The sequence below is a fragment of the Cervus elaphus genome, chromosome X (genome assembly GCF_910594005.1).
Source record: "Cervus elaphus chromosome X, mCerEla1.1, whole genome shotgun sequence".
Taxonomy (NCBI): domain Eukaryota; kingdom Metazoa; phylum Chordata; class Mammalia; order Artiodactyla; family Cervidae; genus Cervus; species Cervus elaphus.
Genome location: NC_057848.1, coordinates 25,818,086 through 25,843,925, shown reverse-complemented (window position 1 = coordinate 25,843,925; position 25,840 = coordinate 25,818,086). Strand labels below are relative to the sequence as shown.

Genomic DNA, 25,840 nt, shown 5'->3' with positions numbered 1-25,840 from the left:
GCTGGAGAAGACTCTTGAGAGTCCTTTGGACAGCAAGGAGATCAAACCAGTCAATCCTAAAGGAAATCAATCCTGAATATTCATTGGAAGGACTGATGCTGAAGCTGAAGCTCCAATAGTTTGGCCACCTGACTCACTGGAAAAGACCCTGATGCTGGGAAAGATTGAAAGCAAAAGGAGAAGCGGTGGCAGAGGATGATATGGTTATATAGTGTCACTGACTCAATGAACACGACTTTGAGCAAACCCCAGGAGATAGTGGAATGCAGGGGAGCCTGGCATGCTTCAGTCCATAGGGTCACATAGTCAAACACGATTTAGCAACAGAACAACAACAGTAAGCAAACAAAAGAAATAAAACCAAAACAAACAACTAGGACCTAATTACACTTAAAAGTTTTTGAACAGCAAAGGACACCACCAACAAAACAAAAAAACAACCAATGAATGAGAGAAAATATTTGCAAATGATATGACCAACAAGATTTTAATATTCAAAATATATAAACAGCTCATAAAACTCAATATCAAAAAAAAAAAAGTACATGATTTGAAAATGGGCAAGAGAGAGGAACTGTGGCTCCTGAGGCATGCTGGATGCAGAGAAACTGAAGATGTAGTCGACCAGATTTCGGAAATAACTATGACAGGAGGTCTGAAAAACAAAGAGGTTGTTTTCATCTCATCAGTCCTATATGAAGAGATCAAGCCCTGAGCTTTTGGAATGGGAGTACTGACTCCAAGACCCTAGACTACCAGAGAATTAACCCAAGGAAGCATCAAATAGTGAGAACTCACACAAAGGAAACCACTTCAATACAAGGCCCAGCATCACCCAACCACCAGTAGCACCCTGTGCAGGACGCCCCATCTAAACAACAAACAAAACAAAAATACAAACCCAATCATCAGCAAACAAGATTACCACCTCACTCAGCCTTGCCCATCAGAGGTAAAAAAAAAAGACTCAGCACAAATCTCACCCTATATGAAGCTTACACAAACCACTGGACCAACCTTAGGAGGGCAGAAACCAAAAGGAAGAAAGAATTCAACCTTGAAGCCTGGGAAAAAGAGACCTCAAACATAACAAGTTAAAAAAATAAAAAATAAAATAAAAAATAATGAAAAGACAGAGAAATACTACACAAATGAAGGAACAAACTAGAAACACAGAAGTCCAAATAAATGAACAAGAAGTAGGCAAACTACCTGAAAAAGAATTCAGAATAATGATAGTAAAGGTGATCAAAAACCTTGAAAACAAAATGGAGAGAATGCAATAATCAACTAACAAACACCTAGAAGAATTAAAAAATAAACATACAGAAACAAACAACACAATTACTGAAATTAAAAATACTCTAGAAGGAATTAATAGCAGAATATCTGAAACAGAAGAAGGAATCAGTGAGCTGGAAGTTAAAATGGTGGAAATAATTTCTGAAGAGCAGAATAAAGTAAAAAGAATGAAGAGAACTGAGGATACTCTCAGAGACCTCTGGGACAATATCAAATGCACAAACATTTGAATTAGAGGGATCCCAGAAGAAGAAGAGAAAAAGAAAGGATATGAGACAATTTTTGAAGAGATTATAGTTGAAAATTTCCCCAACATGGAAAAGGAAATAGTCAAGAGGTGCAAAGAGTCCCATACAGGATAAACCCAAGGAGAAACACACCACGACACATACTAATCTAACAAAGACTAAAGACAAAGAAAGAATATTAAAAGCAGCAAGGGAGAAGCGACAAGTAACATACAAGGGAACCCCATAGGTTTAACAGCTGATCTTTCAGCAGAAACTCTGCAGGTCAGAAGGGAATGGCAGGATATATGTAAAGTACTAAAAGGGAAAAATCTACAACCAAGGTTACTGTACCCAAGGATCTCATTCAAAACTGATGGAGAAATAAAAAGCTTTCCAGACAAGCAAAAGTTAAGAGAATTCAGTACCACCAAATCAGCTTTACAACAAATGCTAAAGGGACTTATATAGTCAAGAAATACAAGAAAAAGATCTACAAAATCCACCCCAAACCATTAAGAAAATGGCAATAGGAACATATATATCAATAATTACTTTAAATGTAAATGGATTAAATGTTCCAACCAAAAAGACACAGACTGGCTGAATGGATACAAAAACAAGACCCATATATATGCTGTCTACTGCAATGTTGTGAAGTAATTAGCCTCCAACTAATAAAAATAAATGAAAAAAAAAAAAAAAAGAAACCCACTTCAGACCTAAAGGCACATATAGACTGAAAGTGAGAGGATGGAAAAATATATTCCATGCAAATGGTAACCAAAAGAAAGCAGGAGTAGCAATCCTCATATCAGACAAAGTAGACCTTAAAATAAAGAAGATTGCAAGAAATAAGGAAGGACACTACATAATGATCAAGGGATCAATCCAAGAGGAAGACGTAACAATTGTAAATATCTATGCACCCAACATAGGAGCACCTCAATACATAAGACAAACACTAACAGACAAAAGGAGAAATTGACAGTAACACAATAATAGTAGGAGACCTTAACACCCCACTCACACCAGTGGACAGTTCATGAAAACAGAAAATTAAGAAGGAAACACAAGTCTTAAATCATACATTAGATGAGATGGATCTCATTGATATCTTCGGGACATTCCATCCAAATGCAGAAGAATACACTTTCTTCTCAAGTGCACATGGAACATTCTCCAGGATAGACCACATCTTGTGTCACAAATCAAAATTCAGTAAATTTAAGAAAACTGAAATCGTATCAAGCCTCTTCTCAGACCACAACACTATGGGACTACATATCAATTACAAGGAAAAAACTGTAAGAAATGCAAGCATATGGAGATTAACCAACATATTTCTATATAACCAACACGTTACAGAAGAAATCAAAAGGGAAATCAAAAAAATTTCTAGAAACAAATGACAATGAAAACATGACAACTCAAAACCTATGGGATGCAGCAAAAGCAGTTCTGAGAGGGAAGTTTATAGCAATACAATCATACCTCGAGAAACAAGAAAAACATCGAATAGACAACCTAAATTTACACCTAAAACAACTGGAAAAAGAAGAAAAATAGCCTCAAATTTAATAGAAGGAAAGAAATCATAAAGATCCAAGCAGAAATAAATGAAAAAGAAACAAACAATAGTAACAATTAATAAAACTAAAAGCTGGTTCTTCGAGAAGATGTTTATCTTTGTTTAAATTGACAAACCTTTAGCCATACTCATCAAGAAAAAAGGAGAGAATAATCAAATCAACAAAATTAGAAATGCAAAAGAAGTTACAACAGATGATGTAGAAATACAAAGGATTATGAGACTATTATGAACAATAAAATGCAATATTATGGCAACAAAATGCGTAACCTGGAAGAAATGGACAGATTCTTAGAAAAGTTCAATCTCATAAGACTGAACCAGGAAGAAATAGAAATTATGAACAACCCAATTACAAGCACTGAAAGTGAAGCTGTGATCAAAATCTCCCAAAAAACAAAATCCCAGGATCAGATGGCTTCACAGGAGAATTCTATCAAACATTTAAAGAAGAGCTAATGCCTATCCTTCTCAAGCTCTTTCAAAAAATTCCAGAGGAAGGAACACTTCCAAACTCATTCTACAAGGCCACCATCACCCTGATACCAAAACAAGACAAAGATAACACAAAAAAATAAACCTACAGGCCAAAATCACTGATGACTGTAAATGCAAAAATCCTCAATAAAATTTTAGCAAACAGAATTCAGCAACACATTGAAAAGGTCATACACCATGATCAAGTTGGGTTTATTCCAGGGATGCAAGGATTCTTCAATAAATGCAAATTAAACAATGTGATACACCATATTAACAAATTGAAAGATAAAAACCATATGATAATCTCAATAGATGCACAAAAGGCCTTTGACAAAATTCAGCACCCATTTATGATTAAAACTCTTCAAAAAATAGGCATAGGAGGAACCTACCTCAACACAGTAAAGGCCATATATGATAAGTCTACAGCAAACATTCTCAATGGTGAAAAACTGAAAGCATTCCCCCTAAGATCAGGAACAAGACAAGGGTGTCCATTTTCACCACTATTATTCAACATAGTTCTGGAAGTCTTAGCTACAGCAATCAGAGAAGAAAAAGAAATAAAAGCAATCCAGATCAGAAAAGAAGTAAAGCTCTCACTGTTTGCTGATGACATGATATTGTACATAGAAAAGCCTAAAGACAGTATCAGAAAATTACTAGAGCTAATCAGTGAATTTAGCAAAGTAGCAGGATACAAAATCAATACACAGAAATCACTTGCATTTTATATACTAACAATGAAAAATCAGCAAGAGAAACTAAGGAATCAATCCCATTCACCATTGCAACAAAAAGAATTAAATACCTAGGAATAAACTTACCTCATGAGACAAAAGAATTAAACACAGAAAATTATAAGACACTAATGAAAGAAATCAAAGATGACATAAACAGATGGAGAGATATTCCATATTCTTGGGTAGGAAGAATTAATATCGTGAAAATGACTATACTACCAAACATAATCTACAGATTCAACTTGATCCCTATAAAATTACCAATGACATTTTCACACAACTAGAACAAAAAATTTCACAATTCATATGGAAACACAAAAGACCCTGAATAGCCAGAGCAGAGAGCAGTCTTGAGAAAGAAGAATGGAGATGGAGGAATCAATCTTCCTGACTTCAGATTATACTACAAAGCCACAGTCATCAAGACAGTATGGTACTGGCACAAAAACAGAAATATAGACCAACAGAACAGGATAGAAAGCCCAGAAATAAACCCATGTACCTATAGGTACCTTATTTTTGACAAGGAGGCAAGAATATACAATGGGACAAAGACAGCCTCTTCAATATATGGTTCTGGGAAAACTGGACAGCTACATGTAAAAGAATGAAATTAGAATGCTTCCTAACACCATACCAAAGATAAACTCAAAATGGATTAAAGACCTAAATGGAAGACCAGAAACTATAAAACTCTTAGAGGACATCATGGGCAGAACACTCGATGACATAAATCAAAGCAAGATCCTCTATGACCCACCTCCTAGAGTAATGGAAATAAAAACAAAAGTAAACAAGTGGGACCTGATTAATCTTAAAAGGTTTTGCACAGCAGAGGAAACACTAAGCAAGGTGAAAAGACAGCTCTCAGAATAGGAGAAAATAATAGCAAATGAACTGACAAAGGATTAATTTCCAAAATATACAAGTGGCTCATACAATTCAATACCAGAAAAACAAACAACCCAGTCAAAAAATGGGAAAAAGACCTAAACAGACATTTCTCCAAACAAGACATACAGATGGCTAACAAACATGAAAAGATGCTCAATATTGCTCATTATCTGAGAAATGCAAATCAAAACTACAATGAGATATCACCTCACACCAGTCAGCATGACCATCATCAAAAAGTCTGCAAACAATAAATGTTGGAGAGGGTGTGGAGAAAAGGGAACACTCTCGCACTGTTGGTGGGAATGTAAATTTATACAGCTACTATGGAAGACAGTATGGAGATTCCTTAAAAACTAGGAATATAACCATCATATGATCCAGCAATCTCACTCTTAGGCATATACCCTGAGGAAACCAAAACTGAAAAAGACACATGTATCCCATTGTTCACTGCAGCACTATTTACAATAGCGAGAACATGGAAGGGACCGAGATGCCCATCAACAGATGAATGGATAAAGAATGCACTATTACACAGCCATAAAAAAGAACACATTTGAGTCAGTTCTTATGAGGTGTATGAACCTAGAGCCTATTATACAGAGTGAAGTAAGTCAGAAAGAGAAAGATAAATATCGTATTCTAACACATATATACAGAATCTAGAAAAATGGTACTGAAGAATATATTTACAGGGCAGCAATGGAGAAACAGACATAGACAACAGACTTATGGACATGGGGAGGGGGAGAAGAGGATGAGACGTATGGAAAGAGTAACATGGAAACTTACATTACCATATGCAAAATAGATAGCCAATGGGAGTTTGCCTTATGGCTCAGGAAACTCAAACAAGGGCTCTGTATCAATCTAGAGGGGTGGGATGGGGAGGGAGATGGGAGGGAGGTTCAAATAGGAGGGGATATATGTATACCTATGGCTTATTCATGTTGAGGTTTGACAGAAAACATCAAAATTCTGTAAAGCAATTATCCTTCAATTAAAAAATAAATCGATTTTTTTAAATGGGCAGGAAAATGAATGGACACTTTTACAAAAAACAATAATAAGACAGCCAACAGGAACATGAAAAGATGTTCAACTTCAGTAATTATTAGAGAAATCCAAATCAAAACTACAAGGAGCTATCACCTCACACGTGTGAGAATGGCTATCATCAAAAAGACAACAAATAACAAGTGTTGGTGAGGATGTGGAGAAAAGGGAACCCTTGTACAGCTGCTGGTAGGAACGTAAGCTGGTGTAGTCACCATGAAAAATATATGAAGGTTCCTCAAAAAACTTAAAATAGAGCTACCATGTTGTCCAGTAATCTCATTCCTGAGCATTTATCAGGAAAAAAAAAATGAAAACTCTAATTCAAAAAGACACATGCACTCCGATGTTCATAGTAGCACTATTCACAATAACCAAGACAGAGAAGCAACTTAAGTGTCCATCAGCAGATGAATGGATAAAGAAGATGTGACACATATATACAATAAAATATTGTTTTTCAGTCACTAAGTTGTGTCCAACTCTTTTTACCCAGTTCCTAACACAAAACATAAAAGACAGTGCATCACTCAAGGAGAAAAAACGTGTACAGGAACTATGGTGTAAAATACAAAAGATACTATGATAAAAGGTCAGACACAACTGAGCAACTAAACAACAACAATCTGTAAAAATACTGAATCTCTGTGTTATACACTTGAAAGGGAAACTAATATAATATTATAAATAATCAACTATAATTCTAAAAAAAATTGTCCAGTGAAGTCCTTCATGTTAACAGGATAAAGGAGAAAAATCACATGGTCATAAAATGTTTCAACAATTTCAATACCCCTTGATGATTTAAAAAAAAAAAAAAACATTTAGCAAAGTAGGAATGTCAGAGAATGTACTTATTCTAATGATTGGTATCTACAAAAGTTTCCTGCAAACCACATTACAATAGTGAAACACAGAAGTTTTCCAGGTGAGACCAGAAATAAGACAAGGATCCCAGTTACTAACAGTACTATTCAAAGATATCCTGGCCTTCCTAGCCCAAGCAGTGACATGAGAAAAAGAAAATGAAAGATATCGATGCTGGAAAAAACAGGTTTTAGTATTTGCATGTTATATGATTGCATACAAAGAAAATGCAAATAAATATACATTTAGAAAAGATAGGAGACTTTCCTGGTGGCCCAGTGGCTAAGACTCCCAATGCAGGGTGCCTGGGTTTTGATCCCAGTGGGGAACCAGATACCACATGCCACAACTAAGACCTAGCACTTCCAAATAAATAAATAGTAAAAAAAAAAAAAAGAAAAGAAAAGAAAAAGAAAAGGTAGATATAAAAATCAAAATGAAAAGCAAAGTTATTTTTATGCAACAACAAAAATTTTTTAAGTAAAATACCATTGACAATATCATAAAAAATAACAAATGCATGGGAATATATTAATGAGATATGCAAGACTTCACTAAAAGCCATAAAAAACTATAGACAGAAATAAAATAATAAGGAGAATTCCCTGGTGGTTCAGTGGTTAGGACTCTGTGATTTTGCTGCTCAGGATGCAGGTTCAATCCCTGATCAGGGAACTAAGATCCTGGGAACAAGCCTGTGGGTTGAGGCCAAAAAAAAGGTAGTAGTTGAAAGTGTGGAATGGGGAGAAAAAGAACTGGATGAAGGTGGTCGGTCAAAAAGTACAAACTTCCAGTTGTAAGATAAATACGTATTTGGGAGGTAAGGCACGACAAGATAAATAGAAATAACAGTGCTGCATGTTATATATGACAGTTGTTACAAGAGTAAATCCTAAGAGTTCTCATCAGAAGGAAGATTTGCTTCTATTTTTGTAATGTTATATCTATATGAGATGATAGATGCTCACAAAACTGGTCAACTTTCATGATGTATATAAGTCAAAACCATGCTGTGTTCCTTAAACTTACACAGTTCTGTATGTCAATTACATCACAGTAAAAGTGGAAGAAAAATAAAAGAAAGATAAAGGATATAGGCAAGGCAGATCACAATGGGCCTTGCACACTATGGTAAGAAATTTAGGTTTTATTCCTAGTGCACAGAGAAGACGTTAGATTGGTTTTTTAGCAAGGAACCGACTATCTGATTTACATTTTTTAAGAGATCACTTGACTGCAGTGTGGAAAACAGATTAGAGGCAGACAAGCATAGCGGTGGCATGATCTCAGGATAACTAGTTGCATTACAGTAAATACATTCAGATTTCATTTATGCTTTAAAAAGAAGATACAGTATGTACTTCTGTATCGTTTAACTTTTTCCAGTAAGAATTCATGCACTCCGGCAATAAAAAAATTAACACAGAAATTTAAACTGAGGAATGTGTTTTAAGAGGTTGCTGATTAATCACTTGAAATTGAAAACTTCAAGGAATAAAAACACTATAGACATGTCATATTTTATAATTAAGCAGCAAAGTAAGTTAGGAAATAAAACTTAGTAATTGTTAAGCCTGGCGGATGAGATAAGAAAGCCTTCTTAAGTGATCAAGGCAAAGAAATAGAGGAAAACAACAGAATGAGAAAGACTAGAAATCTCTTCAAGAAAACTAGAGATACGAAGAGAACATTTCATGCAAAGATGAGCACAATAAAGGACAGAAACGGTATGGACCTAACAGAAGCAGAAGATATAAAGAAGAGGTGGCAAGAATACACAGAAGAACTACACCAAAAAGATCTTAATGACCCAGATAACCATGATGGTGTGATCACTCACCTAGAACCAGACATCCTGGAGTGCAAAGTCAAGTGGGCCTTAGGAAGCATCACTATGAACAAAGCTAGTGGAGGTGATGGAATTCCAGCTGAGCTATTTCAAATCCTAAAAGATGATGCTGTGAAAGTGCTGCACTCAATATGCCAGCAAATTTAGAAAACTCAGCAGTGGCCACAGGCCAAGAAAAGCTCAATTTTCATTCCAATCACAAAGAAAGGCAATGCAAAAGAATGTTCAAACTAATGCACAATTGCACTCATTTCACACACTAGTAAAGTAATGCTAAAAATCCTCCAAGCCATCCTTCAACAGTATGTGAACTGAGAACTTCCAGATGTACAAGCTGGATTTAGAAAAGGCAGAGGAACCAATTTGGCAACCAAATTGCCAACAGCCATTGGATCATAGAAAAAGCAAGAGAATTCCAGAAAAACATCTACTTCTGCTTCATTGACTATGCTAAAGCCTTTGACTGTGTGGATCACAACAAACTGTGGAAAATTCTTCAAGAGATGAGAATACCAGACCACCTGACCTGCCTCCTGAGAAATCTGTATGCAGGACAAGAAGCAACAGTTAGGGACTTCCCTGGTGGTCCAGTAGCTAAGACTCCATGCTCCAAAGGCAGGGGGACATGGGTTCAATTCCTGGTCAGGGAACTAGATTTCACATGCCGCAAGTAAGAGTTTGCATGCCACAACTAAGACCTGGCACAACCAAATAAATAAATATAAAATTTTTTAAAAAAAGAAGCAACAGTTAGAACAGGACATGGAACAATGGATCGGTTCCAAATTGAGAAAGGAGTAGTATGTCAAGGCTGTATATTGTCACCCTGCATATTTAACTTATATGCAGAGTACATCATGAGAAATGCCAGGCTGGATGAAGCACAAGCTGGAATCAAGATTGCTAGGAGAAATATCAATAATCTCAGATATGCAGATGACACCACCCTTATGGGAGAAAGTGAAGATGAACTAAAAGAGCCTCTTGATAAAAGTGAAAAGAAGAGAGTGAAAGAGCTGGCTTAAAACTCAATATTCAAAAAACTAAGATCATGGCATCCAGTCCCATCACTTCATGGCAAATAGATGGGGAAACAATGGAAATAGTGAGAGACTTTATTTTCTTGGGCTCCAAAATCACTGCAGCCATGAAATTAAAAGACACTTGCTCCTTGGAAGAAAAGCTATGACAAACCTAGGTATCATATTAAAAAGCAGAGACATTACTTTGCCAACAACATTCTGTATAGTCAAAACTATGTTTTTTCTAGTAGTCATGTGTGGATGTGAGAGTTGGACCATAAAGAAAGCTGACTGCTGAAGAATTGATGCTTTTGAACTGTGGTGTTGAAGACTCTTGAGAGTCCCTTGGACTGCAAGGAGATCAAACCAATCAATCCTAAAGGAAATCAACCCTGAATATTCCTTGAAAGGACTGATGCTGAAGCTGAAACTCCAATACTTTGGCCACCTGATGCGAAGAACTGACTCATCAGAAAAGACCCTGATACTGGGAAAGATTGAAGGCAGGAGAAGGGGACAACAGAGGATGACATAGTTGGATGGCATCACCAACTCAATGGACATGAGTTTGAGCAAACTCTGGGAGATAGTGAAGAACAGGGAAGCCTGGCATGCTGCAGTCAATGGGGTCACAAAGAGTCCGACACGACTGAGCAACTGAACTGAACTGGGGGATAGATACATGGGAGTTCATCATACCATCTCCTACTTTTGTAAATGTGTGAAATTTCCATTAATACAGTTGTATTTTAAATGTTTTTATGGGATTTGGGGTGGGGAAATTAAGAGAGTTAAAGGTAGTTTATTTAAATTTTTTAAAGATAATTTCTAATATAACCTTTAAAGCCATAAACACTTACAGTTCCTAGTGTATAAAATATAGAAATATAAAATATAGTGCATCACTCAAGTAAGAAAAATATGAACATAAACTATGGTAAAATACTAGATAATGAAGTAGGGATCAAATAAACATGAAGATAAAGTGCTATGTACAGGCTCTGAGAACCAGTCAGCCTAGTATAGGAGGTATAAATCATTACAGGGGTGTGTTGACAGGTATGTATGTGTTCTCCACATCTGGGGGAGAGGAGGTGTCTTCAAAATTGCATGAAGATTTCACACATTTACATATTACATTTTCTCAAAGGAAAGATCAGATCAATGTACTGAATACAAGATTCCACATTACTTGAGGAAGACATTTCGGTTGAGATAAACCGTTAGTCATAAAGCTTTCCTTATATAGTCATGAAAATATTTAACAAGAAAGATGTGACACAGAAAGATACTAAACACCTATTATATGCTGGAACCAATGATGTGGTAGATATTCATTTCAACTGATTTTCAAAACAAACCTCCCAGTTAGCCGGACACTCTTCACCGAGAGCCGTGGTGGCTTCCTGTTCGACACTATTTGGGAAGAACCAACAAGGTGGCTGAATTCCAAAATCCTCATGACATCAAGAAATTAAACCATGATGACTCAGACAGCAAGAGGCAGAATGCAACAGAATGTGTGCTGCACCCTTCAAAAAAAAAGGGTGCATCAGTTCCTACTGCAACCGTGCCAACTGACCACTGACAACACAACTCCTGCTTGTGTCATTTCACCAAGACTCATCACCTGAATAAGAGGGGAAATCCATCAACAAACTGGGTGACCATGACACCAAACTGCCCAAGATAGGGTCTCTCAGTCTGGCATTTCAGCCTCTCTTTGATGAGCACACCTTGGAGCACAGTGACAATGAGAGCCAGCCTCAGGGAGGGTGACTTCCCTGGCCACCAAGGTGAGACGTGAATGTCTTTACCTTTATCTTTACCTTTTCTATAAGGTAATGATCTTTACCTTTCCTATAAGTTGCAGCAAAAGATCCGCTTAAGTGCTTTCGTTTCCACTCTTCCTTCCAATAAAATAAGTTGGCTTAAGCTCAACATTCAGAAAACTAAGATCATGGCATCTGGTCCCATCACTTCATGGCAAAGAGTTTTAGCCTCTATTTACTTTCATGCAAAAGAACACAACATTTGGATGGAGATGCAGCAGGAGAGAAGGAGAGAGAGAATGTGTGCACAGAACCCCATGGGAATCAACAGATTTCCAGAAAAAGGCCAAAGGGGGCTCCAGGAGGGCATGCCAATGGACCAAGCTGAGATGGCTAGGTTAGCATCACCTCAATGGTGATAGCCTGGCCAAGAGCACTTCAGCTTAGACAGGGAGAAATTGGAAAGAACGTGTCAGGTGGCATGAAGGATGAGGCTGATGGAATTGTTGACAACTAGAAGACAAGAGCTCTGCTCTCCCCCCTTGGCAGAAGCCAGACACCACCTTCTGTACCAAGTGGGTCCCTGAGTGGTTCAAAATGAACACAAGGAGCCTGGTCTCAGGAGGGGAGGACATCACGTGGGCAGGGGCATGGCTAGGGCACCAGGAGTCTGAGTTCTTTCAGCATCTACAGGGACCAAAGATATCTCCCAGTCTGCAGACTGAGATGAGCAGGGGGACGCTGGGATCGGGGCGGGGGGTTTCCAGGTGTGCACTTCCACCCACAGCCTGACCCTGCTAGGACACTGGAATGGCCTGAGGAAAGGATGCTGAACAATGCCCTGACATGGAAACACAGAGGAAAGAGGAGCCGGCTGCTGTCAGTACCTGAAGTTTAGCATCATCCAGCACTTACCTTTCCAGGTTCTCATGTTGTCCAAACCGGAAAGGGAGATTCTTCTAGGCACCATAGTGCCTTCTGGCTTCTTGAGGTTACTGGGCCCTCTGCACAGGAACTGCTCCTTGTGCCGCCATTCAGAGAGATGGCTCGGCTTAGGGGGGCGAGGAGGGGGTGTGTTAGACATCATGTCTAGTTCTTTTACCCCATAGGGCAAGGAGGCTTGATTTTGATCTACCTGGATGGCAGAATTTAAGGAAGTTTCCCCCAGTGGTAAAGAAAAGTGGTCCCTGGATGGGCCATTGACGTCTTTCATCCAGATCAGGGCAGCCTGGGGCCTCATGGAGGGGGCCTCCTGAGACCCGTTCCCGGGGTGCGAAGAACCGGCCAGGCTCCCAGAGGGTGGCGGCTGTGGGCAGTCCACAAAGACATCATCAAAGGAAGCCTGCTCCAGTGAGCGCTCTGAGTTTGACCAGCTATCACATCTGGTGGGGAGACTGAGGGAAGAAAAGCACAGACATTTGACTGAAAGGTCACAAGTCCCCACAGTGGCTATTGGTACTGCTACACCTTTGGCAAGAAGTTTGAAAGAGAAAGCCACCCACCCACCGCAAAGCCGTGCTGTGGGGAAAAAAAAGGCCATGCTGCCATCACGCCCCCTCCTCTGATGTCACCATTTTTTTTTAACTTTTATAGTGACATTCCCTCCACACCCCTCAGTGACAGCAACCCCTTAATGCAGGGGGGGGGAAATAAAAAGGTTTGTTGATTTTTTTTCATCATCTAAGTGGAAGATACAAATGAAAATGCAAGGTTAGAAATGAAAGCCACAACACCAAAATGCCTGAGTCATTCTGTTTAGTGTACCACATGCTTCAGCCTTGATAGTGGTTGATAGGGATCTGGCCCTGCCCTGGTGGCAGCAGGAAGCAAGGGGAGCAGAGATACACCCACTAGAAGATGCTACAGCTAAACAGCCTGATTCGCAGTGAGGGCATGGCAGTCACAGAGGCTGCAAGAGGAAGCAGTGTGGGTTCTGCCAATGGAGGGGCGCGCACTAGGAGGCCGGGCGCAGAGGCGTACCTGGCATGGTGCAGTCTTCCCGTCTCGCAGTTGGATAGAATCAGATAATCAGGAAGGAAGAGCAACTCTGACTCACTTCTGGTTTCCTCAGTGGCTACAGTACTAGTGCTCAGGTCACCTCTTGGCAGGGAGCAGGCAGCAGGGTTGGTGAGAAGGGAGCTGGAGGAGGAGGGCTGCGTGGAGGACGGGGCGCGACAGCCGCTCTCCATGGAATCTGCAGGACAAATCGTTTCCCAGCTGAATGTTTAAGAATGGCTAGAACACAGTTTCTCAGACAGCATCTAAGAGGCCAAATAGAAGATGCAAATCACAGCTGGTGTTTGTACTGATGGAGAAGACCATTTCCCCAAGCTATAAACAATGTCTGGGGAAGAAGGCCAATGTTCCAAGAGTGAAGTGTTGAATCAATTAAGGGCAAAATAAAGCAATCATTCTTGGCCTAAAAATCTGCAGTTAGATAGTCTACACACAGCTTCTTCATGGCCCTCAGCCACAACTCTGCATGCATCACTGTTTATTCACTCAACAAATATACACATATATATGCATAACAAATATATATATATATATATACACACACATATACTTACATATGCATTTGGGCACATGTGCAGGCATGCAGATACAGACATATATGTCTACTTATGTCTATATAGATACCTTCTCTTGCACCTACTATGTGCACGGGACTGTTCTAACTTTGCCAGTCAAGACAAAGACTCTGCCCCCATTGGCATTTACAACCCTCCAGAGGAGAGAGACAAGTAACACGTAAAGAGCAGTGTGAATGATTGACCACTAGCGATGTCTAAGGAAAAGGAATGAAAGAAATAAAGTGTTGTGATGGCTGGTAAAGCCCACATTCAGAAACTCCGGATGAAAAGCCTGCTTTTATTACCCTTTTGAACCACGTTGGCAGGAATTTAGGATTCCTGAGTCAGAGTAGCCCAGAACTGCCTGGATTCAAGTGCAGACTCTAGTATCTAGCTGTCGTGACCTTGGGCAAGTTACCTGCTTGATCCAAGTTTTCTTCTCTATAAAGTGGTTACGCTCAGAGTACCTCTGCCACACAGTTGGTCTAGGAATGAGATGAGCTAATACACAAAAGCATGTAATGGAGTTACTGGCCAGGGTACACATGATGTGCTACCTACCTATGGTTACCAGAGACAGAACCAAACACTCTATGTGAGAAGCCACAGGACAGCCCCTTCAGGCTTGGTTCTCAGATGAAGAGGAATCAACCCCTACATCCTCCTCCAAACGAAGTGGGGGGCTGCTACAGGGAACAAAAGAGGTCATGGGGGATTTGCCACCCTCCAACTTCAGGCCAGAGCTTTCTGTTTTCTGCCTGGTGCCTTACTCATTTCTGCTCCCCTTAGCATATTGTATCTATGTTTTAGCATCACTGCCAAATGAGGAAACAGACGTCACATATGACATGAAACATAAATATGCATCTAATTGCACCGAAGGTAGGGACTAGGCGTGAAGAGAGAGCAGCAAGGCTCTGCTGGATTGCAGTGTCTTGACAAATTCAGTGCGACTTTGCAAAGAAACTCTGTTGCAGCAAGGACAACAGACTGCCATCATTTCAGTTCCTCTTACTTGAGTGCTCTCAAAGTTCAACGGTGTAACTGAGTAGCTTCACTTAGTAAGTTTGCCTGCGTCGTGAAAAGAAAAGGACTTCGTTGGTAGGAAGCACACACAGCCTAACGTCTAGAGAGGGACGCAACTCTGACTCTTCCGCGCCACCTAGTGTTAGAATGTGGTTATTTCCATGGAAAACGATAAAGCACCCAGTTAAGGAGAGAAAGGGTGAAGCAACTGTAGGCCATGGGATTTAAGGGTAAGGTTCAGCCTGCTAAGCTAAGAGGCTAAAAGAAACCAAGATTTGAAGTGAGAGAGTCAATTCCTAGGCAGACTGATAAGAAGTCCAGGGGTCCCCAAGGAGAGAGGGGTCTGGAATTCTCAAGGAGGAAGAAAGAACAAACTTTTTTTGTCCCTTTACATTCCTTAGGATTATATAACAATAATGTATCCTGCTTGAGGACAGTCTCTGGAAAAATCCTTCTGGCTAATCCTGTTATCCTAAGGTGTAAATCATGGGAGTAGGTGAGGTCTTTACAACCTCCAGACATTCTTTTGATTCACTGTAATAACTAATTAGAGAGTGTGTAACTCCATGGCTAACACTAGCAAGGGGGTACTCTTTCTGCCCCCTTCTAATGCCTATGTCAGAAGCTTTCTCTATCTCCTTTATAATTTAATAAAACTTTATTACACAAAGCTCTGAGCGATCAAGCCTCGTCTCTGGCCCCAGATTGAATTCTTCTCCTCCAGAGGCCAAGAATCCTGGTGTCTTTGCGTGGTTCAGCAACAACCTTTCAGAAGTCCGTAGTTTGAGGATCAAGGCATGGTGCCAGGGGCTCAACAACAACATCCACGAAGGGGAGTTAATTGTAACCTTAAGTGCGCTATAGCCAGTATATTACATAGAAACGGCAGTGTGTGTGTGTGTGTGTGTGTGTGTGTGTGTGTGTGTGTGTGTGTGTGTGTGTGTGTGTGTGTGTGTGTGTGTGTGTGTGTGTGTGTGTGTGTGTGTGTGTGTGTGTGTGTGTGTAAAAGAGAGAGCAAGAGTGATAGACAAAGTGCCACATGGGTCATTTGCTCCCAGTGCCCCAAAATGGTTCAGAGCAAACTTAGAACTCATTTCTGTTGCAGAGACCTTGAGCTACTTGGACATAAGCGGAAACCTTCCCTGTGTATGACAGGCAGCCTACTTCTGTCTTTCTAAAATTTAGCACTGCAACACAATAGGCAACAGAAAACCTGGAGTTCCTAGAATTTTTTTTAAAGACAGCAATATTTGATATTTCTAGAAAAACCAGAAACAGCAGCGTGGGGAAAATCAGAGCTGTACAGAATGTCCCCACCCATGTTGTGCTTTTGCTGCCTGCGTGTCCTGATGATGGCAAAGCCACTGGGCAGCTTTGAAGGCACCAAAGTGGCTCCTCATGCTCTGCGGGCAGTGCCCGGGCTTGGCCACCCCGTTCCCCCAACACCCGGCGCACTTGGGGCCACACTTTGCCTCAGCTCCCCGCCTCCCCTCCGCAGTCGGCTCTTACCTGCACTGTCCTCCAGGTGGCCGAGGTTGCAGACCTGACTGATGCTGTGCACCCACACCTGCATCTCTTCCTCCGTCTTGGCCACCAGATAGAATGTGCGAGACGTGGTCTTGACAATGAACACGAAGTGGTTCTGGAATTCCTTGCGAACAAAGCCTGGGCCCGCATGCTTCCAGACGGCACACTCGCTGAGGTCGATGGCGCGGATGGGCTTGCTGGCACGCTGGCTGCGGTAGTACTCCAACACGTCACGGTCACCACTCAGTCGGCCCCGCCGCAGCACGAACCAGCGCCGGCGCCAGGCCTGTGGGAGAGGCAAGCAGACGTCGGCCTCCGTGACAGGAAGCCCCAGAGCCCGCTGGGCCTCTTCCACTTTTCCCGTCGGCCATTGCGGCGGGGGGTAGCCATGGGAGTCACACCCCCAGGTCGAGGAGAAATATGCATTCATCACAAACGCATGCAACACAAATTTACAGGCATGCGTGCTTAAAAAAAATTAGGGACTTCCCTGGTGGTCCAGTTGATAAGATTCCGAGTTCCCAATGTAGGGGACCCAAGTTCGATCCCTACTCCGGGAACTAGATCCCACAGGCCACAACTAAGTGTTCTCACCCCACAACTAAGTGTTCTCACCCCACAACTAAGACCCAGCACAGTCAAATAAAAAAGAAAACTTTAATAGTGAAGGGCAGGAAGGACGCTTTCTTACCCCTATGTACCTCAATCCAGTGCGACCTAACCTAGTCGTAGAACTTGTAGAGGATTGCTCAACAAGAAGGGGAAAATCATACACATTGGCGAGGAGAGCAGGTTATCATTAGCTTAAGTTAATGACTGTCTAAATTGTAGCAATGGATGTGAACTCGAGGGAGGGTGGAAGGATCAGAAAATGTGAAGTAAAAGAAAATCAGTACTGTGAAGTAGAGAGATGGGTAGTGCCAGCAATTCTTTACAGATGTTTTATCATAAAGCGGAAGACACTTCTGCAACCACCTCCTAGGTCAGTATTCCTCCATCAAGGAACTGAGATGCCCTTGGGGACATCTGAAGATAGCCCTGTGCTGCCAGTCAAGAAGGCTGGGGGCATGGGGGGGTGCACACTGTCTGGCCTAAAGCAATCCTCTGTGCCCTCTTGAGAAACACCATAATAGGAAGGAACTTCCCTTAGTGCTATAGGAATCTGGGAAACAGCCAAATCTTGAGGTCAGATGATTAGGCAAAGTTGAGTCCAGGCTCAAAAAAAGAAAAGAAACCAGAGCTGAAATAGGGCAGGCTGCTCCGAAGGCTGCTACAGTGTCATTTGGGCCTGACACATTGAGAAGGCCACCAGCTTTGGCTTTGACTAGGGGGGCGGGGCGGGGGGAGAGAAGCCCCCTGTGGGGTGTTCTCAGCTCCCTCCCTGCCCAGGGGCTGAGAGATCTGAGGCAACAGAGAATTTGATGAGGCACTGAATGGCGAATATGACCTGCAATCAGGGCTCAGAATGGAAAGCCCCTTTGATGCTGGGCAAGAGGCAGAATCAGAAGGGGGTGGGGCAACTGGTCACCCCATGTGAGGTTCGGACAGGGAAGAGGAAGCAGAACCTGGCAGGTAAGGCCTGGCTAGGGTCTGCCTTTAGGGATGGTGTAAAGCACTCAGGAGACATCTGGCCCCTTGGAAGAGGGAGGAAGCAGTGTAATTAAGTGCTTGTTTTTAAGATGACAGAAATAACAGCATTTGTGTAGACTTATGGGAGTGATGGAAGACAGTAGCATTAATGATTCGAGACCTTTCTGTCACAAAAACCTGGGACTGGATAGCGTGGAGCCCCTGACCATGAGAGGAAGCTCCAGCGTCACTGTCAGGATGAGAGAACGCCCTGGGGCACCAGGGGTACCCCAAACTTTCCAAAGGCCACTTTGGTAGGGAAATGTGAAGAGGAACTTTGTCGTACTTCCCAAAAATGATCCTAAAAGAGGAAGTCAAAGTGGAGGCTGAAACAAGTTTCAAGTTAACTGCTCTTTGTTTTGTAGAAACCCATTTCTTAGCCTTGAATAACAGTGTTGGTGGACTGGGGCTGGGGAACACAATTAGGGTTCACCAAGTAGCTGGGGTGCTGAGAAGGGAAGAAGAGATGAAACAGGAAGATTTCAACCCCATGAAGGAGTGCTCTGCTAGAAGGACACAGACATTCGTTCAGCAATTATCTGTTGACATCCTAACAGGCTGGCCAGTGGGCAGACACGGGGGGAACGGAGGTGAACCAGCCACTGAACAGGCCCTGTCACTCAGTCTTGTGGGCAACAGAGGAAATGGGCACATGGATAAACAGACAATTGCTGTCAGCAAGATCAACTCTATGATAAGGGAGAGCTAAGATGCTATGGGCATACCCAAGAGACCTCCTTCAGGAAGACGTGGTGGCCAAGCTGAAAGTGAAGAAGAGCCAAGGATGCAGCTGTATCCAGCACAGTCTGTGTGCAAAACTTACCAGCACAACCTCCCTCGAGTTGTTAAATCTCTGCCCAAGACTTGTGATAATACAAAAGCTGAAATGACACTTTCTTGGAGCATTTTACTAAGTAGGTGGGACCAGCCTTCTAGAAGTGAAAGAGGCCTGACAAAGACCCTTAAAAAGCAGTCAGTCAGCACTGAAGTGAAGCTCTTCACAGGGACACCATTCTGCAAGGAACTTACTGAAAGGACTCAGGGGTCAAGCTGAAGACACTCCCACTGGACAAAGATGGAGCAATTTGAGCTTTAATAAATTGTAATAATTACAGTGGCTTGAAATCCATCAAATATATTTAAACCTGAGAGTTCATCATGATATTAAAAAAGAAAAAGAATGTGTCATCCTCAGAGCAGGTGAGGGAACCACTTCATGATCTTTTCACAAATGTATGCTGACTAATAAAGGAAAACCAACAATACAATTAGAATCTCACCATTTTGCTTGCCGCAGTGCATTCTCAAGCTGTGGTGTTCGCCCTCAACAGTTGCTAACTTACGAAGAGGAACAAGCAAATGTGAAAGTTCCACCCACGAAGCTAGACGGTGGGAAATTCTGTGGTCAAAGGCCCAGGTTCTTCAACAGATAAATGACAAGAAAAAGAAGGACTGAGAGGATCTATGGAGTAAATGAATCTTAAAAGATAAATAAAAAATTTCCTGTGGGCTTATTTTTTATTGAAGTACAGTTTATTTCTGGTTTTCTGTTAATTTCAAGTATACGGCACACAGATTCAGTTACACATCTATATTTTTTTTTTCAGATTCGTTTACATTATAGGTTATTATTAATACAAGATATTGAATATAGTTCCCTATGCTATACAGTAGATCTTTGTTTCTTTTATGTATAGTAGTCTGGATCTGCTAATCTCAAACTCCTAATTTACCCCTCCCCTGCCCCATCCCCTTTGGTAATCATAAGTTTGTTTTTTATGTCTCTGAGTCTGTTATGTTTTGTAAATAAGGTCATTTGTATCATTTGTTTAGATTCCACATATAAGTGATGTCATATTTGTCATTTTCTTACTTCCTTCACTTACTATGATAACCACTAGGTCCATTCATGTTGCCGCAAATTGCATTGTGGCACTCATTTTTTTATGCCTGAGTAGTATTCCTTTGTATTATCATGTCTAGGGGATGACCTTTTGAGTGATAAAAAAAAAATTAAAGAATGCAAAGAAGAGATGTGTCTACATGTCAGGATAGTAATCACATATGGGGAACAGGAGAAGGTTGTGGTTCAGATGGGATACATGATGGGGCTCCAGCAATGGGTGGCAAAGTTATTTTTCAAGCAGTTGGTGGTTACAAAGGGAGGGTACAGTCACCTAAGAATAATTCATAAAGCTATACATTTGCCCTATGTGGTTTGCTATATTTGTGTTTTCTTTGACAATAAAAAGGATTTTAAAACAATTCCTCTGGACAGGACATGTTCACGGATGCGTTTACTGTGTGCCAGGCATGGGAGGGGCTGCTAGCTCTTCCCGTGGGGAGAGGTTCGCAATTCACAAGGGCAGGATTGCAAACTCCACAGCTGAACTTTGTCACCTTGAAAGTAACTTGTAAAATGACATGGGATTGTTGGCCCCCAGGGCACCAGGCATCACATCCCCCCACTGTACCCCACTGGGCCCTGAGGGCTCCTCTAGCTCTGGCCATGAAAGATCTATTTCCCATCAGCCTTTCCTGCCACAGCCACTAAGGTGACTCATTACCACCCTACCAGCATTATCTCCACAACAAAAACCTGCAACATCCTGTAACATTGTGGAAAAGTATTTGTGCTCATTTCTCAGATGTGAAGGAGGTGAAACTGAACTCCTCTAGAAAGCTGTGATTTGCCTAGAATTGGTTGGGGAATAACTGGATCTAGTCCCGCTGACAATAAAAGCTATGTGGTGTCTTCAACCATCTTAGCCAATCCAACTTGCTGATTCTGTTTACAAACACCTCCTGGTTGGTTTCTTGATAGAAAGGGACCCCCAGGTTAAACCAAGGTGCAAGTGATTGCAAGCCTGAGGCAGGCACTGTGCAATGGCAGCCTTGGTTATCCAGGGAAGAAGGACTGAGACTCGAATCTAAATTTCCCTGTTATGGACTGAAGTGTCCCCTGCCTCAAAATCCCAATGTTGAAGTCCTAGTGCTCAGCACCTCAGAATGTAACCTTATTTGGAGACAGGGTCTTTACAGAGGTAATCCAGTTAAAATGAGGTCCTTGGTGTGGCCCTAATGTAATATGACAGGCACATTTATAAAAGGGGACACTTGGAGGCGCAGACATGCATGGAGGAAAGATGATGTGAAGACTCAGGGCACAGACAGCCTCTCCAATCCCTGGAGAAAGGCCTGGAACACACCCTCCCTCGTGGCCATCAGGAGGAACCAACTCTCCATGCCTGGCTCATGGACTTCTGGCCTCCGTGACTGGGAGATGATATGTTTCTGTAGCTTAAAACTATCCAGTTTGTGGTACTCTTACAGCAGCCCCAGGAACCTAAGACATTCCCCCACTTTTATTCTGCATCTGAATCACCTGGGAGAACTTCCACTTCCACCACATTGATGTACTTGGCTCTGAACTTGCCCCCACCCACAAAGCCAACTAGAAAACTAGACGAAATATATGAATCCAATGACTTCTGACATTGAGCAACAGTCAGCTGTGGTGTGTAGGAGAAGAGAACAGTGTGTCTGAGTCTCAGACTCTAGCATTCTAGCTCACAGCCGGTAAGCCTGTTTCTAGCTGATGGTATAGGGAAGGGGCTCCCAACAGACCACGGCAATCCAACCATCTCAGCCTCTGTCATTCCCTTCTGCTTTTGCCCTCAATCTTTCCCAGCATAAGGCTCTTTTCCAATGAGTCAGCTCTTCACATCAGGTGGCCAAAGTATTGGAGTTTCAGCTTCAGCATCAGTCCTTCCAATGAATATTCAGGACTGATCTCCTTCAGGATGGACTGGTTGGATCTCCTTGCAGTCTGAGGGACTCTCAAGAATCTTCTCCAACACCACAGCTCAAAAGCATCAATTCTTCAGCTCTCAGCTTTCTTTATGGTCCAGCTCTCACATTCATATGTGACTATTGGAGAAACCATAGCTTTGACCAGAAGGACCTTTGTAGGCAAAATAATGTCTCTGCCTTTTAATATGCTGTCTAGGTTGGTCATACCTTTTCTTCCAAGGTGCACAGATCTTTCAATTTCATGGCTGTAGTCGCCATCTGCAGTGATTTTGTAACCTAAAAAAGTAAAATATCAAAAAAAAAAAAAAAAAGTAAAATATCTCACTGTTTCCATTGTTTCCCCATCTATTTGTCCTGAAGTGATGGGACCTGATGCCATGATCTTTGTTTCTTGAATGTTGAGTTTTAAGCCAGCTTTTTCACTCTCCTCTTTCATTTCCATCAAGAGGCTCTTTAGTTCCTCTTCACTTTCTGCCATAAGGGTGGTGTTATCTGCATATCTGAGGTTATTGATATTTCTCCCAGCAATCTTGATTCCAGCTTGTGCTTCTTCCAGCCCAGCGTTTCTCATGATGTACTCTGCATATAAGTTAAATAAGCAGGGTAACAATATACAGCCTTGACATACTCCTTTTCCTATTTGGAACCAGTCTGTTGTTCCATGTCCAGTTCTGTTGCTTCCTGACCTGCATATAGGTTTCTCAAGAGGCAGGTCAGGTGGTCTGGTATTCCCAAAGAACCATTCAATTTCAGCTTTTTCAGCATTAGTGGTTGGGGCATAGACTAAGATTACTGGGATATTGAAAGATTTGCCTTGGAAATGAACAGAGATCATTCTGTCATTTTTGAGATTGCACCTAAGTACTGTATTTCAGACTCTTTTGTTGACTATGAGGGCTACTCCATTTCTTCTAAGGGATTCCTCCCCACAGTAGTAGATATAATGGTCATCTGAATTAAATTCACTCATCCCAGTCCATTTTAGTTCACTGATTCCTAAATGTCGATATTCACTCTTGCCATCTCCTGTTTGACCACTTCCAATTTACCTTGATTCATGGACCTAACATTCCAGGTTGCTATGCAATATTGTTCTTTATAAGCATCAGACTTTACTTCCATCACCAGTCACAGCCATAACTGGGCATTTTTTTCGTTTTGGCTCCATCCCTTCATTCTTTCTGGAGTTATTTCTCCACTCTTCTCCAGTAGCATATTAGGCGCCTACTAACCTGGGGAGTTCATCTTTCAGTGTCCTATCATTTTGCCTTTTCATACTGTTCATGGGTTTCTCAAGACAAGAATACTGAAGTGGTTTGCCATTCCCTTCTCCAGTGGATCATGTTTTCTCAGAACTCTCCACTATGACCAGTCCATCTTGTATTGCCCTACATGTCATGGCTCATAGTTTCATTGAGTTAGACAAGGTTGTGGTCCCTGTGATCAGTTTGGTTAGTTTTCTGTGATTATGGTTTTCATTCTATCTGCCCTCTGATGGATAAGAAGCTTATGGAAGCTTCCTGATGGGAGAGACTGACTATGGGGGAAACTGGGTCTTGTTCTTATGGGTGGAGCCATGCTCAATAAATTTTTAATCCAATTTTCTGTTGATAGGTGGGGCTGTGTTCCATCCCTGTTTTTTGGCCTGAGGTCAAACTATGATAGGGGTAACGAAGGTAATGGTGACCTCCTTCAAAAGGACTTGTGCATGCATTGTTGTATTCAGTGCCCCTGACCCTGCAACAGGCCACTGTCGACCCACGCCTCCATCAGAGTCTCCTGGACACTCACAGGCAAGTTTGGTTCAGTGTTCTGTGGGGACACTGCTCCTTTCTCCTGGCTCCTGGTGCACACAAGGTTTTATTTGTGCCCTCCAAGAGTCTCCCAGTCCTGTGGAAGTTCTGTGATCAAATCCCACTGGCTTCCAAAGTCAAATTCCCTGCGGGTTCTCAGTCCCTTTGCTGGATACCCAGGTTGGGAAATCTGTTGTAGATCCTAGAACTTTCTTAACAGTGCCAGAATTTCTTTGGTATAATTGTTCAATCCATGAGGTGAATCCAAAAACAATTACTGGACACCCAGAAACTGATCACCTACCAGAGCTCACACAGTGCTGGGAGAGGTTCAGACCAGCTAGGATGGAGAAACCTGAAACAGTCAGGAGAGACTCTAGCAAGGCTACACCTTAGAGTCAGGCCTCAGTATAGGTTCATCTCAACCTGCCCTGAGAAAGTTTAAAAAGACTTGGAGTCACCAAACCAATGTTTATGTTACTGAATTGACTGCCAAACAAAGCTCAATACTTTTTAAAGAAAGACAAGAAAACCCAGACACTCAACAATATATTTATGAAGTAAAGCCTCCTCCAAATTACTAGAACTGCAAAGAAGCTGGAAACTGTGGCTCATATTAGGTGAAAATCAGTCAATAGAGAACTAAAAATGACAGAAATGATGGGATAAGCAGGCAATATTTTTAAAACAGCTCTTACAGTATTTGACTTTTAAAGGAAAACATGTACGTATGAGAAGAGAGATAGAAGATACAGACAAGAACAAAAAGGAACTTGTGAAGGTAAAAATACAATATCTGAAATGGAAAATGCACTGGATGTGCAGAACAATATCTTAGACCTCAGAGAAGTGGTCAGTGAACTGGAAGCACATTTTTAGCACTTTCCTGGGAAGAAGTGAATAGACTCCCGAGGGATCTGCTAAAAACACACATTCCTGGATCTCACATCCAGGGTGGTTAGGAGTCCAAGGCCATCTCATGAAACACCTCGAAGCCACCTGCTTCTAGCTCAGAGAACATGTATTACCAACCAAACAGAATACATTGATCTCTGAACCACAGTCTCAAGATGCACTGTTTCAACACTGAATGTCTATCCTTTTATCAGTTGTGAACCCCTTAGAGAACATGATGAAAGTCATGCACCTTCTCTCATCAGAAACATGCATGCATGCATATGCACGCATGCACACACACACAGAGGCACACATGCATGCACTGTTCAGGATGGCCTTCCTTCATTTAATTGCCCACGCTTTCCCTCACTGGCCTCACCCAGTAGCATTTCTCAGAGTGACCCTTGCTTCACTCTTCACATCCAAACTGTGTGCATGGCCTGCTGACTGTACTTTCACCTCTCCATGTTACCCTGCTACAGCTGCCCTGGTCCTAGGCCCCCCAGAAATTCATTCTCGACACAGAACTCAATGGTCTTTAAAAAACATCAATCCGCTCATGTGGCTCCCTCGATTTGCCCTTTCCAAAGGCCCTCTAAGCCTTATAATAAAATCTACCCCCTTGAACCTGGCCTGGAGCCTCCTCCTGGACCTAGCCCTACCCTCCTCTCCCACTTCAGCTCCACCAGTCTCTGGTTCTTTCACACTGTTCCTTCTGCTCTTCCTGAACAGGTCAAATCTCATTTCCACCTTGGGGCCTTTGCCCTCCTTCTTCT

The 25,840-nt window shown here is 41.7% G+C and overlaps 1 protein-coding gene across 5 annotated transcripts in view; it reads right to left on the bottom strand.

Moving 5' to 3' along the window:
• GAB3 (GRB2 associated binding protein 3) overlaps positions 1–25,840 on the bottom strand; it is a 72,328-nt gene that overhangs the window by 28,148 nt on the left and 18,340 nt on the right. For 4 of the 5 annotated variants that reach the window (XM_043897211.1, XM_043897209.1, XM_043897210.1 and 1 more), the window contains exons 2-4: positions 16,915–17,218; positions 13,787–14,000; positions 12,722–13,200 (exon numbers count right to left, since the gene is read on the bottom strand). In XM_043897211.1, the coding sequence (XP_043753146.1) occupies positions 12,722–13,200; positions 13,787–14,000; positions 16,915–17,218 (997 nt within the window). The remainder of the gene's footprint in view (positions 1–12,721; positions 13,201–13,786; positions 14,001–16,914; positions 17,219–25,840) is intronic. The other variant, XM_043897213.1, reaches the window with a different exon arrangement.